The sequence below is a fragment of the Acomys russatus genome, chromosome 10 (assembly GCF_903995435.1).
Source record: "Acomys russatus chromosome 10, mAcoRus1.1, whole genome shotgun sequence".
In the NCBI taxonomy this organism is placed as follows: Eukaryota; Metazoa; Chordata; class Mammalia; order Rodentia; family Muridae; genus Acomys; species Acomys russatus.
In genome coordinates, this window is record NC_067146.1 from 46,935,762 (window position 1) to 46,949,868 (window position 14,107).

The 14,107-nt window shown below is 35.9% G+C and overlaps 1 protein-coding gene across 1 annotated transcript in view; it reads left to right on the plus strand.

The window, feature by feature from the left end:
• The first annotated feature begins 2,985 nt into the window (after positions 1-2,985).
• The window catches only part of Gnat3 (G protein subunit alpha transducin 3), a 42,593-nt gene continuing 31,471 nt past the window's right edge, over positions 2,986-14,107 (plus strand). The window contains exon 1 of the mRNA XM_051152087.1: positions 2,986-3,423. Within this exon, the coding sequence (XP_051008044.1) occupies positions 3,306-3,423 (118 nt within the window). The 5' untranslated portion in view covers positions 2,986-3,305. The remainder of the gene's footprint in view (positions 3,424-14,107) is intronic.

Sequence of the window (14,107 nt, forward strand, 5' to 3'; positions counted from 1 at the left end):
AACATAAAGACATCCTTATTTAGAGAAAAAAAATCATGACTGAAAACTAGAAATGGATGTTGAGCAAGGCAAGCAATTCAAAAAGCCAACTACAATAGAAAATATGTTTAGAGAACTATTGATAAATATTATTTGATAGTTGGATGGTGGCGACAAAATTGATGATGAAGAAGTCTGTAATATAAAGGGAGTCGTTGTGGTTGCTCTTTGCTAGTAGAAAGGGTTAATAATCTTAGGTATGGGATAATTTAGCCTGGCATAAAATTAGGAAGACTGTACAATGACAGAGCAGAGCCTAAGATCAGAAAACACAGTGAACAGCTTGTAATAAGCAAAATTGGGAACACTCAGGAAAACACTTTTAGGGAATTAGTCATGGATATGATGTAATATGCTTCGAAAGAAGCTTACAATAGAATTCGAGATAGAAAGGAGCATTCTGGGAAATAACTGTGATATATAATGTCATCATTAAATATAATCATATCCCCATCCGTAAAAAGTATGCAGAATAAATAAAGATGGAAAGCAACTTCATCACACACATGGTGTATAACTTATTACAATATGGCTACTTAAATATCAGCAGTGTCTTCTCGCTGACCCCCTGAGGTACTGACTCAAAGAGCCAATCTTTGATATGTTACTTCAAGATCAAAAATTGCCTTCTTGGAGCCCCAAAGGCTTGAGCTCTCCAGAGGACATGCCCTGCTCAGTGTTCCCTGAAGTGCACATCTGAGAACCATTAGCAAAGGAAGAGTGCTTTGTCTGGAGTCCCATGGGGATATACAAGTAGAAAGGTCATTGCTAAGGCAGCAGGGACTCAAACTGTCCAGGGACTGCATGCTTGAAATCAACACCTCTTATGAGATAGGAAAATAAAATAAGGAACAACACACATGGTAGGATAGATTGTTTAGCTAATGTCTAGCAAGAGGTGAACCACTGCAATCAGGCTTAGGTAACTACTCCTGGAGGAGCCAAGCCAATGAGTATAAAATCCCAAGCAATAAAGAATTTTAAATTCAGTAATAAAATAGACTATATATTGAATAAAACATGTAAAATAATGATAGATTTTTTTTTAAAAAATCACCTAATATCCCCACTATGAGGTTTTATAGAGAAGTTAACCATAAATAGCCTGAAGGTAATTAGATATACTGCTCAGATTTGTGGTTAGAGAGGTAAATTTAAACCCATTCCACCTCTTGTTTTTTTTTTTGTTTGTTTGTTTTGTTGTTGTTGTTGTTGTTTTTCTTTATTGGAAAGAGAGATGCCAAAAGGAAGATACCATCACACATTCTAATAATGTAATGCTTGACAGGTCATATTATTTCTGAATGATTTGTTCCGAATGATCACACCCTTCAACAAAACCTTTCATGCTTGTGTGTGTGTGTGTGTGTGTGTGTGTGTGTGTTACAATTTCTCACCATTGGTGGCCAGTGTATGCAGATTTAATGTGATGGTCTTTTGGATAGTTTTGTTTCTTGCTTTCAAGAACAAACTAAAATTTTTATTATAACACCTCAAAGAGCTAATTGGCTTCAGATAGTAAGCTGCTCAGGAAGACTTAGGAAACAAAGACACAGAACCTCTCATAAGCACATATATTACTGGACAAAAGTAGGAGTGTATTTATATTTGGATGCAAATTATATACCATATGCCCTCAATCCTTTGCAGTAATGGAACATGTAGGAATCCTGAATATTCGCATACAATGCATATTAAACCTATGAAACACAAATAGGTAAAAGGTGATTTTGTGTGCCAAGCCTTTCATTCAGAGGTGGGAGCTTGTCTCCAGGCCTATTCATAAATAATGTAGCAGGGCAGATCTCCTTCCGTTGGGACTAGCTCTTTGCATAGTAAAAGCAATGGCACATGATTTGCACAAGTCTTTGCATATGTACCTTTCTGAATCTTGACAGTATCGTCACACGTCTTTGGAGGAATAAAATCCAAGATGTTTTGACTATGTTTATGTATCTTCAGCTCAACATATTTAATGTGCAAAAGTAAACAAAGCAGGAATGAGTATTTAGCCTGGTGGCCTATTTCCTTGTTGCATGAATATTCAAAACCCCACCTGTTCAAACTTTACATATGATCCCTGAAGAGCAGCAGTGACAGCTTGATAAACTAGTTTTATAACTAAAGACACCCTGGCATCCTACAATGTGTAGTGTAACACACACTTGCTGATACAGGCAACCAGGTGTGTTTATGAGAAGAATACTGTTTGACCATGTACTAAATACTTTTTGCTTCAGATAAATGAAAAAAAATAGTGTATAAATCGTCTTTTCCCTTGAGTCAATGTTCAAGAATTTTAGGGTGTTAGTAGGATAGCTAAAAGACATGGAACATACCTAGATATACTTAGTATTTTGGGTGTCAGAATTGAAACTCTTCTGCTTCCAAGAACATTGCTCTTTATTCCCTGGGTTGCAAATCCACTGGAGTACCCCATCACAGCAGCTGTTGCTTAATAATACTAAAGAGTTAAGTGCTGGCCACATCAACCATGGGTCATTGTCTCTACAAAGTGGGGCTTCAATTAGCATTGATGGATTGACTTTCTCACCAGCGGTAAAAGCTCAATTCATAGAGATGAGTCCTATGAGACTAAAAACACATAAATTAAGATACCAGACCTATAATTTCACATTTGTAGCTATAAAACATGTATGAACATGGGAAACATATCCTTTGTTTCTATTTTTGAATGTTTTCTAATTTATTGATATATTAAGAGATTTCCTAATATATCTGTCACATAGTTAAAATCAAATTTGAATAGCATCATGCAGTCTGATGAGGCATAGGAGTAATTATGAAGGATCTAAAACCAAAGTATCTGAATATAAAATACTAATGTTTTGGTTAATAATAAATAGAATACTAATAATAAATAGTTCCTGTTGGTGAACAATATTTTGCTTGCATTGCCTGTTACACACAGTCTTGAGTGTCAAGATTGTGAATATTTTCCCTGTATTTGATGCTAGACTTTAAGGCAGGTGTGATTTTGAAGGTGGGCCAGATGTGCTCCCTGAATTTGAAAGCATAATGAGTTTCCTCTTCAGCATCAATTGGAGCTGCATGGTTATGGTTTTCCCTCTTGATCAGGTGACAGATGGAAAAGATCCCCTCAGTCAAAGCAGAATTGAGAGGGCAGGGCATAGGCTGCTGCCTGCTCTAGCAAGCACAGCTCTTATGGTCCATATCCAAACCACAGCTTTCTCTGTGCCTGAAAAGTTGGAGCAAATCAGCTGAACAGCATCTACCATCAAAAGATGGGAAGTGGAATTAGTTCAGAGAGCAAGGAGTCAGCCAAAAGGTCAAAAGAACTGGAGAAGAAGCTTCAGGAAGATGCTGAGCGAGATGCAAGGACTGTTAAGTTGCTGCTGCTAGGTAACATGTTTCTCTTTTGCTTTCAGCATCTGATTGTTTTCCTCACTTATGTCATATTTACTTTGCTCACATTCAAATTTTAAGCATATAGCTTCTTTGAGGACTTAGTAATGAAAATATGTTTGGAATACTAAGTGGACTGACTTTATATATACTCTACATGTATTTTGTACAAAACATAAAACAAATTAGGTGCCTCAGTTTACCTATAGAATATCATTACTAAAAGAAGACTCATACACATTTGTTACTTTGTTGCATTCTGTTTCCCAAAGAACAGCTAAAATCCTTAATGACAAGTCATAAATGTATACTATTTGTTTACACAGAAATAAGCTGAGTGTTGGTCTCAAAATTAATGTGTACAAATCAATTAGTCTTGAGTTTAATATATAATAATGACTAAGCACTTAAAGATATATCAAGAATATTACTAAGACTTCAGGATTAATAGTGCCTTTAAGATTGCTGTACACTTAAAAACATGGCATTCAGTTCCTTATAGAACACCTGTATATTCACTCATGCCATAAGTTATGCGTCTGTTTTTCATCCCTTCAAAGCAAAGGATACTGTTTTATGATTACTATAGTTTCAATAATTGGTAAATTAATTGAAATAATCTGTGTGCAACCTATTTTTCATAAACCACTTAACATATAGTGGTCACTGGGATAAAACAATAGAGCTTGTAACTTCTTGTGTGAGGAATAAGTTGGGTGAATTAGGCATAGTAATTATTTCCATTCAGCAACATGTGAGATTTAAGGGGGATTTGTGGAGTTCTGGAGAAGAAAACATAAAAGGTATAATTTAGGATACTAAAGCCCATAATATTTCTAACCAAATGTCTGGGCAATATATATTAGGTAAATATATTGTGTAACCCAGGGGATGACCCAGGGGTGTTCATGGATTCAGTTTTCTCTTTTCCTTTTTTGTGTTTACAATTTATCCACATTCAGGCTGTAGGCCACTTAATCCACCAATCAGTTTTGGTTTTGAACATTAACCTTGTGTTAAAATATTGTATAAATGATTCCTCAAATTAATAAAAATCTAAATCAATACAGAAACGAATCAAAATAAGAGCTTTGACTTATTGACACTTGTATATTTACTCTGATGCTAGTTACATATGAACTAACTCATTATTTCAGGATTCTGAATCTATCACACAACAGAGCTCTTCATTTTTTTAAGTGTTCTTTTGCTCTGATCACACTACTGAGTTTCAACAGCTAACTGTAGGCTGTATCTTTGTTTCTCAAAGAAAAAGACATGTTCTCTGCTTCCTTGTTGGAGTTCTGTGGCAAGCCATGCCCACAGTTCTCACAATAATTACCTATAATTGAAAATTTAGGAAGATGATAAGGAAGAGCTTTGAAACCATCAAACACATGTTCCCTAGTTCCAGAGAATTCTCAGAGGCTCTACACTGGACTCTACGTAACATGGACATGGACATGACAAAAGCAACTAAAATGTAAGAGGAAATGTAGACATTGCCACTAGTGCAGTTAACATTCTCTTGGACTGGCACAAGTGTGCTAATGTACCAATAGAGAGGACATTCACACATGTAACCACTGCTGTCTGTTTCTTGACTGTGGATACAACTGATCAACCTCTTCACGCTCCTGTCTCTTTGGCTTCCCCACCATGGCAGACTGTACCTTGAGTTGAAACAGAATAAGCCCTTTCTCCCATAAAAAAATAAATCAATAAATAAAAGACTAGTCTACATGTTGAGATAAATTTCCTAAAGAATTGATAAATGTAATATGAATAAATTAATAAAAATTTAAAAAAAAAGAAAAAAAAAGAATTGATAAATGTTTTCAACACACCATTTTAAAAATATTTTCTCTTCTTTTATAAAAACACAAATTGTAAGCCAGTTCTCTGAAATGGCTATATTGCTGATTACGATTGACAATATTGTTAAATGACCACAGAATTATGAGGCTTGAGGTATGTGGGTTGGAGAAACTGGTCAGCTAGAATGTGATCGTGATGGGGAAGAACAAGGTTAAAACAATATGAAGAGATGACTGAAAAATGTGCCCTTCACAGTCAAGCCCCAATAATTCAAAGTGTGGTGGAGAACATTGAGTTTTCCCAAATTATGAACTGAGTGCTGACCAGCTGCAGTGATGCATTAGCTGCTATAACCAGAAAAGCTGAGCAGTCCAGAGAGCGAGCCATCAGGTCAAAAGTTGTTATGTGTGAAGTTCTCAAGTGGAAAGGAAGGTAATTGTTCTCAAACTTAAGTGGTGGCTTTCATTAAGTTGAAAGAATAACATTTATTAACAGGGATGAGGAAGAATCAGCAGCAATAGTATCACATCTTTTATTTATTCAAGATAACAAGAGTTTCATAAACTCATTCTCATATTACTCTATAACTGGTACCAGCAATGTGTAGGCTGAGCTGCTGAGATTTAATTTAATAAATTAAATCACACTCTCTTCAGTTTTCCCTATTTTGATTTTTTGAAGTAGTTGACTATTTTTTTTTTCCTTTTGAACTCTGAACTCTAAATTTGATTTAGTTTTTAGTTTAAAACAATAAAATCTGATTCGCTCTCATTTTTACATCAGTTCAAATTATTTACCCTGTATTTTCCATCTTAAACTTGTTTAATTAAGGTATCATACAATGATTTATGGAACTAACTTACAGCCCTCACATTCTCTCAACTTCAAAATTACTTGGGTTCTCATTGAAACAACATCTACACTCTTTGGTAGAATAAAAAAAGAAATGGTCCTATGATGACATTATAAGCTTAATCATAGTACTGACCAATTCTGAATTCAACCCTGTACTTAAAAAGAGAGAATTCTTTTTTTAATTAATTATTTTTATTAATTTATTCTTGTTACATCTCAATGGTTATCCCATCCCTTGTATCCTCCCATTCTTTTCTCCCTCCCATTTTTCCCTTATTTCCCTCCCCTATGACTGTTCCTGAGGGGGATTATCTCCTCCTGTATATGCTCATAGGGTATCAAGTCTCTTCTTGGTAACCTGCTGTCCTTCCTCTGAGTGCCACCAGGTCTCCCCCTCCAGGGGATATGGTCAGATGTGAGACACCAGAGTACATGAGAAAGTTATATCCTACTCTCCACTCAACTGTGGAGAATGTTCTGTCCATTGGCTAGATCTGGGTAGGGGTTTAAAGTTTACCGCCTGTATTGTCCTTGGCTGGTGCCTTAGTTTGAGCAGGACCCCTGGGCCCAAATCTGCCTATCATAATGTTCTACTTGTAGGTTTCTAGGACCCTCTGGATTCTTCTACTTTGCCATTCTCCCATGCTTCTCTCATCTAGAGTCCCAATAGGATGTCCTCCCTTCTGTCCCAGTTCCCTGGTAAGTGAAGGCTTTTGTGGGACATGCCCCTTGGGCTAGTGTTCAGATATAAGTGAGTATATACCGTTTGAGTCTTTCTGCTTCTGGGTTAACTCACTCATTATGATCATTTCTAGCTCAATCCATTTATCCACAAATTTCGGGAATCCCTTGTTTTTAATAGCTGAGTAGTATTCCATAGTGTATATGTACCACAGTTTCTTTATCCATTCTTCTACTGAGGGACACTTAGACTGTTTCCATGTTCTGGCTATTATGAATAAGACTGCTATGAACATGGTTGAGCAAATTTTCTTGTTGTGTGCCAGAGCATCTTCTGGGTATATTCCAAGGAATGGAATAGCTGGGTCTTGAGGAAGCCCTATTCCCATTTTTCTGAGATAGCACCAGATAGATTTCCTCTCTCTCCACATCCTTGCCAGCATATGGTGTCACTTGAATTTTTGATCTTAGCCATTCTGATGGGTGTAAGATGGAATCAAAAAGAGAGAATTCTACAACACAAAACAAAGCAAAACATTGTGTGATTTATTTTACTTTGATCTTCATTGTCTAGTGAATGTCTTGATGCCAAAACATAGAACACTAAGTTTCCAATTAATCATGCACTGTGAAGTAGATGCAAACATGGTGTTGGAAATAGGTCTCAGTGAATCTAAAGGTCTGATGCCTTCTACAATTTCCTTGCCCACGTTCTTGTCTCTTTCTTTCTTAGTTGACAATCACTTTTTCCCTTTTATTGAAAATATATTCTTTTCTCATAGAAAAATCCTGACTATAGTTGCCCCTCCCTCTACTCCTCCAAGTTCCTGATCACCTTCCATGTCTTCTATATCCACTCCATTTCTGGCTCTCATTAGAAAACAGTATGATTCTAAGAGATAACAACCAAACATGGCAAAATAAAACATAATGTGATGAAGCGAAAACTATCGTATCTATCAAAGTTGGACTTGGCAACCTAACAGGAGGAAAAGAGGCCCAGGAGCATGCACAAGAGTCAGAGACACACTCTTTCTCATAGTCAAGGTAACTATAAAAATACTAATCTAATGGCTTTCATATATATTCAGAGGACCTGGTGCACACCCATGTAGGCCCTGTGCATACAGCTGTAGTCTCTGGGAGTTCATATACACCTTGTTTAGTTAATTTAGAGGGCCTTGTTCTCCTGGTATGCTCCATGCTATGTGGCTCTTGCAAATTTTCCACCTCTTCTTTCACAAAATTCCCTTAGCTCTGAGGTGAGTGGTTAGATGGAGACATCCCATTTAGAGCTATGTGTTTCAAGGCCTGTCTCCCTGCATAATGTTTATATTTCTTGTTAGCTAATTTCTAGCAAATATTTAATGAACAGATAATGTCAACATTACATAACTATGTATAGGAAAGTTTTGTCAGGTCATTGAAAATATTTGATAGAGACAATGGAAGTATTTTTGTTTTTGTAAAAGATTAAAAAAAAATATTGTCAGACTGGTGGCAGGATAATATGAAATCCGAAATAAAAACGGAAATAGGGGAATTACATGATAAATTAATCCCAAAAATAGTGGTTAAACTATAAGGATATTCATTGACATTAGCTGCACTATCGTGTTAATACAGAATGGTCCTCATAATTATACCAAGAGAGGCTAAGATACGACCCAAAACAAAAAGATAAATATTCATTAGCACCTAATAAGAGCAAACTAGGAAGAGAAGAGAATTCAATTTTCCATTACATAGCTAAATAGTCTGAAGAAATTTAAATATCATACTTACTGATGGACACCCATTAGTCTTGTTGTCTATAGACAGTGAACAGGAAAGTATTAATGATGATTACTGGACTTCCTCATGTGAGATTTAACACTGGCGTTTTCCTGCCCTTGACCTTTCCATTGGCACATTCTAGGCAAGGACCAAGAATCTGGGTGAAGGTGCATAGGCATGAATTTCAATCAATCAGGCTTAGTTGGGAACACAGAGTGATGGAACAAATCAGGGATATGAATGATGGGAAGGAGAAATATATTCCCAAAATGTATTTCCTTTTTTCCTTTTTTATGACTTAAAAATCAGGAGAAGTTTGAGAAAGTTGTACTTCAGAAATCTGTTTTCAGTAAACAAAGTGGAGTGCAATGTATTTCCTTATTGCAGTTAAAAAAAAAAACAAAAAACTTGTATCTATTATTTGTGGCTGACTTCCCATTGGAAAACTACAGAAAGCATTAACAACACTGGGCTAAACATAAGAAATAAACATGGAACTCTATGGAAGAAACGTGACAAGGAAGGAAGGTAAAACAAATACATGAAAATAAATTAATCACTGTCTCTATTTTGGAAAGCATTCTGTTTTTAAAAACTGTGACTGAAGTGACTTCCTCTGTGCTGCTGCATCTGAATAACTGTGCTTGTAACCACTGCAGTGGCAGTGGATATCTCAGAACCTTGATACAGGCAAGGAGTGAGCCTTGTGTAGGAAGTCTAACAAGCATGATCCATAAGAAAGTATTAAAATGACGGAAGGGCTGTAACTATAACTAAGATAGCTAAGAATGCTTACAGATTTTCCAGAGGACCTGAGTTCAGTTCCAAGCACCTACATTAGGTGGCTCACAGTTGTCTGTAATGCCTATCTTTAGGGACTTCTGGACTCTCTCAGAGCTTGCCCTTGTGTGTACATACCCACAGATATACATATGGTGTTACTAAATTTTTAATAAAGTGTAAAATAAAGAGTGGAAGTTACTTTACTTGAAGGGTCTTTAAAAGGATGAAAGTACATTCTTCATGTCTGAGAAGACACCTAGGATTTACTACAGTGTTTTCCAAGTCACTCATACCTATAATTTAATCTCTGAAAGCCATAAAATGTACGTTAATACTAAGATTTGACAAACAAGGAAACCGATGCTCATAGAGATAGAACTTAATCATGCTGCCTAGTAAAAGTCAGAAATGTGTGGAAGCTCAATTAAATTACATAAATAAATACAGTGGTTTTTTTTGTTGTTGTTGTTATTTCATCTTTGAGTCCAGGCTACATATGTCATGTAGAGGAGACAGATTTTTAATTTTACTTATGAGGAGAATTATTGAGCGAGGCAAATTATTCCTTTAAAAAGGCTAAATATGATGAGAAGCTGGCACTTTAGCACAAAGACTGCCTATGAAAGCACAGCTTTCATTTTAACTTAGAATCAAGTAACTATACCTAGAAATCATTAAAATTCTTTGCTCTATTAATGCATGCCTAAAAATAAAGTAATATGATAGAGCATTAACAGGAGAATTGAGCGTTTATTTGAAGGTAGATCTAGAATTTGTATGAGTACATTCATCTCCACAGTTTTCATTTCTCTCATGCACAGAACAACACTTTCTATCAGGCTGGTTCATCTACATTTCTATATGACTTTAATGGCCTAGAAAAATATCATACATATCAATATATTCCCATTATTTAATTTCATCTTGCCTGTTTTAGCCAAATGAGCAACCAAGCCTTGTGGTATTCAGTAGAGTTCAGTTACTGGTATTACTATTGTACAGCTTTAACTTTCTTTTCAATATTTCTAAATAGCAATAGTTTTATTTGTTTATATTTTATTATTTACAATCTGTGCATGTTAAAATGAATATTAAGAACAAATTTAATTGTTATTTAAAATATTATCCTTACAAAGAAATGGATATGTATCTTGTGAAAATTCCTTTGATACTCTTTAGCCCAGAAAATAATGTTAGTTATGACCACGATTGAGAAGGAAGGAACTATTTTGGGGTGTACTCGGCATATGTGAACATGCTGTCATGTGTATATTTAGCCCAGAACATGATCTAATCCTGCAAGAATGGAGTGGTGATTGTGAAATAAGATCTACAACCAATGTGAAATGCGAATGAACAGTTCATTTCTGAGGAACTTTGAGAGGGAGTCTTAAATAATGAAGGAGATTTTTAGATGGGTTGTTTTTTTTTTTTTTTTTTTCTCTAGGAATTATGCCAATATTGCAGTTAACTGTTTAGGATCATCACTTTGAACATTAAACTTACTACACAGAGAAAATACAATAGTTTAAAAAGCACTAAAAGTCATTAAATGCTGCTCTAAAAATAATTGCAAATGAAAATATGAATTATTAATATGAAGTTTCATCAAAACTTATCTGCTACTTTAAAGTAACGAATTGTTCTACATCCTTAGCCACATTCTGAATTATATGCTAAGTTAAAAGAATTGCTATATACTTATAAAACCTCTCATAAATAATTTGGAAAATTCCACTGCTTAGTATTATCAGTGTGATTGTCATCTGATCTTGACCATTATCTTCAGTATTTATGGACTGCACATCAGTGCCTCCAAGCAACTAAAGAGCAAAAATGCTTGAAATTTGGCACCTGTACTTAATACGTGGAGATATTTATTCTCATTATCCTATCAACCATAGAGAATAATAATTTTACATCACACTTCCATTATAGTTGGTATTATAAGTAGCCTAACAGTTTGTAAAGCAAGGTGGTGAATGTGCATATGTTTTAAGGAAATATGATATCCTATTATATAAGAGATCTGAGTGTTTCATGAGGTTTGTGCCTTCAAAGGACTCCTGGAGTCAACCAAGTTTGTTACCAGTGGATATTAAAAGACCACTCTGAATGTACATTTGCACTTTGGGATAGCCTAAAAGTCACTTTTGTCCCCAAAATGTGTGACAAAATTTTGAGTATTCTGTAACATAGAAAAAAATATGTTTATGATTTTTTAACCTGACCAACAGTGGTAAAGTGATATCATATCTCTTTATTGTCCATGACACATGTAATATATAATTCTGAAATCTTATTTGCGTGTGTGTGTTTTGACTGAGATGAAATGCGTGGCTTCACACATACTAAACATATACTCCACCTACAAGCTTTATCATGTCCTAAAATTCGTTATATGCTCTTTGTTTTCTAAAAACTGATATTTCATTTCATTGAAAATGCTCCCTGAATAACTTTTACTTTCTTCAGGAGTCACAGACAATATATAAGTGCTTTAAATTTTTAATTGATAGTCAAAATGAGACATTCTTTTCTCAGTTTCAGAAGTTCTCCAGTTATTTTCCTCAGCACAGAGTAAACCTGAATGGGGTAGGACTGCAGCTCATGCTAAGGTCATTGATTTTTCCTCTCAAATTCCCAAAGCTGGAAATTTTCAAGCCAATAAAACTAAATATATGTATTTGATTTGGTGAAGTGAGATTGTGTGCAGCTGTGCCTGCTGATACTTAGTTTCCAAAATCCACTTCTGTTGCTAGCAGTTAAAGACCCTGGGCTGGATTACACTTTTGTTAGGAATAAATGTTTATAGCCCACAAGCCCTAATTTTAACACCAGCACTGCAAAAAATAGAGGGAAAAAATAAGTCTATGGAGGCGTATTGGTAAATTACTGTGGCTGATTTTTGCATTCATTGGCTCTCTTTTTAACTTTACTGACCCATGACTACAGCACACTAGCATAATAATGGACAAGAATCATTGTTATAAGAAATGAAAATCTCAACTGTTCAATTTTACCAATGAAGACTCAGGAGCCAGATGCTGGGGTGAAAACCCACTAGCTCAGAAAGGCAGAGAAAGCACCCAGCTGACCTTCCTAATCAGCTCAGGTCCTGAAGGAAAAAGCCTTTCTTACTCAGCTTAGCTGACAGCCCAGGAGGAAAAAGCGAAAGAGCTCCTTCTTCTCCTCCTCCATGCTGCCTTAAATACTCTTCTCTCAAAGTCCCTCCTTTCTTTTTAATCATTGTCATCTGGTTTCTTGCCTGATCTTTTGACCTAGAGTTAACTTTATTAAATCCTGTGTATGGAAAGCTCTTGGATTAGAGGTTTGTGTTAGGGCTCAACCACACCAAACAAGAAACACATTTACAGTTCACAACCTCGGGGTTCACAACGGGATCAGAAATCCTGCAACAAATCATGTCAGTTTATCCAAAAGGAAGAATTGGTACATCCCCACCTCTCCATGAAGTATTATTTACTACACTCTTACCATCCTTTATTTTTCTGTATCATACATGATAGGCAGCTGTTTAGACAACTACAGAAATCAGGTACATTAAGATTTGCCAGGGCCAATAAGATTTTTCTGTCATAGAGTTAAATTTAGATGCCTCTCTATCTGTTCACCCAGCCTCAGGAAAACATTTAAAACCATACAGAAATACTCCAAAAGATGTTGTCTCATACAAGGGACAAAATCAGTTTCTTAAATTTACCTTTAAAATAATTTCATGCAGCATATTTTGATCATACAGTTTTCATCCCACAACTCCTTCCAGATCCTCCCAAGTCCCTATCCATGCAGTTTCAGGACGTCCCTCCTCCCTCCCTCCCTCCCTCCCTCACTCCTCCCTCCCTCCCCTCCTCTCCTCTTCCTCCTCTCTCCTCCTCCTCCTCCTTCTCCTTTTCTTCTCTTCTCTTCTTCTTCTCTTTCTTCTTCTTCTCTTCTCTCTCTCTCTCTCTCTCTCTCTCTCTCTCTCTCTCTTTCTGCCTCTCTGTCTCGCTGTCTCTCTCTCTGTGTGTGTGTGTGTGTGTGTGTGTGTGTGTATCTATCTGTCTCTCTCTCTCCCTCCTCAACTCTAAAATCAAAACAAACAAATAAAAACAATAAAATATCAAAAAAAAAAAAAACCTAACCCTAACCCTTAACCCTAATATATAGATGGATGATAGACAGGCAGACAGATGACAGATAAGGCCATTTTGTGTTGGCCATTGCTCCTGGGCATGGGACCTGCACTGGTTTGGGTTGGTGCCCACAGGGACACACCTTTGAAGACAACTGATTCTCTCCTCCCAGAAGATATCATTTGCGAATAACTTCTTGGATGTGGGTGGGTTAGTTTTGAAATATAAATTCAAAAGGTTAATTTTTTATGTGAAATATATCTTACACTGATGAATAAGGATGAAAAATTAAAATGATACATGAAAATGTATAAGCAAGGATGTGGAGTTGGGCACTAGAGAAAGCATGAGGCTCAAGTAAGTAGAGGTGGTGCCAGAGTGCTCTAATCCATAAGTATTAATGTTGATGAAATGTTCAGATTCAGATTTATCATTCAAATTTCCTTTCACTTACATTGAAATCATGATACCCTGATAAATCAGGATAACTGCATGCCATACACAGATGCCAAAACAAACCTAGGTCATGAACCCATATCTCATTACTTTTTAGTTTTTGTTTCTCAAAAAAAAAACTGTTTCAAACATCAAGATTAAAGAAATATCTGAAAAGGTCTTGATTGACAACTTAA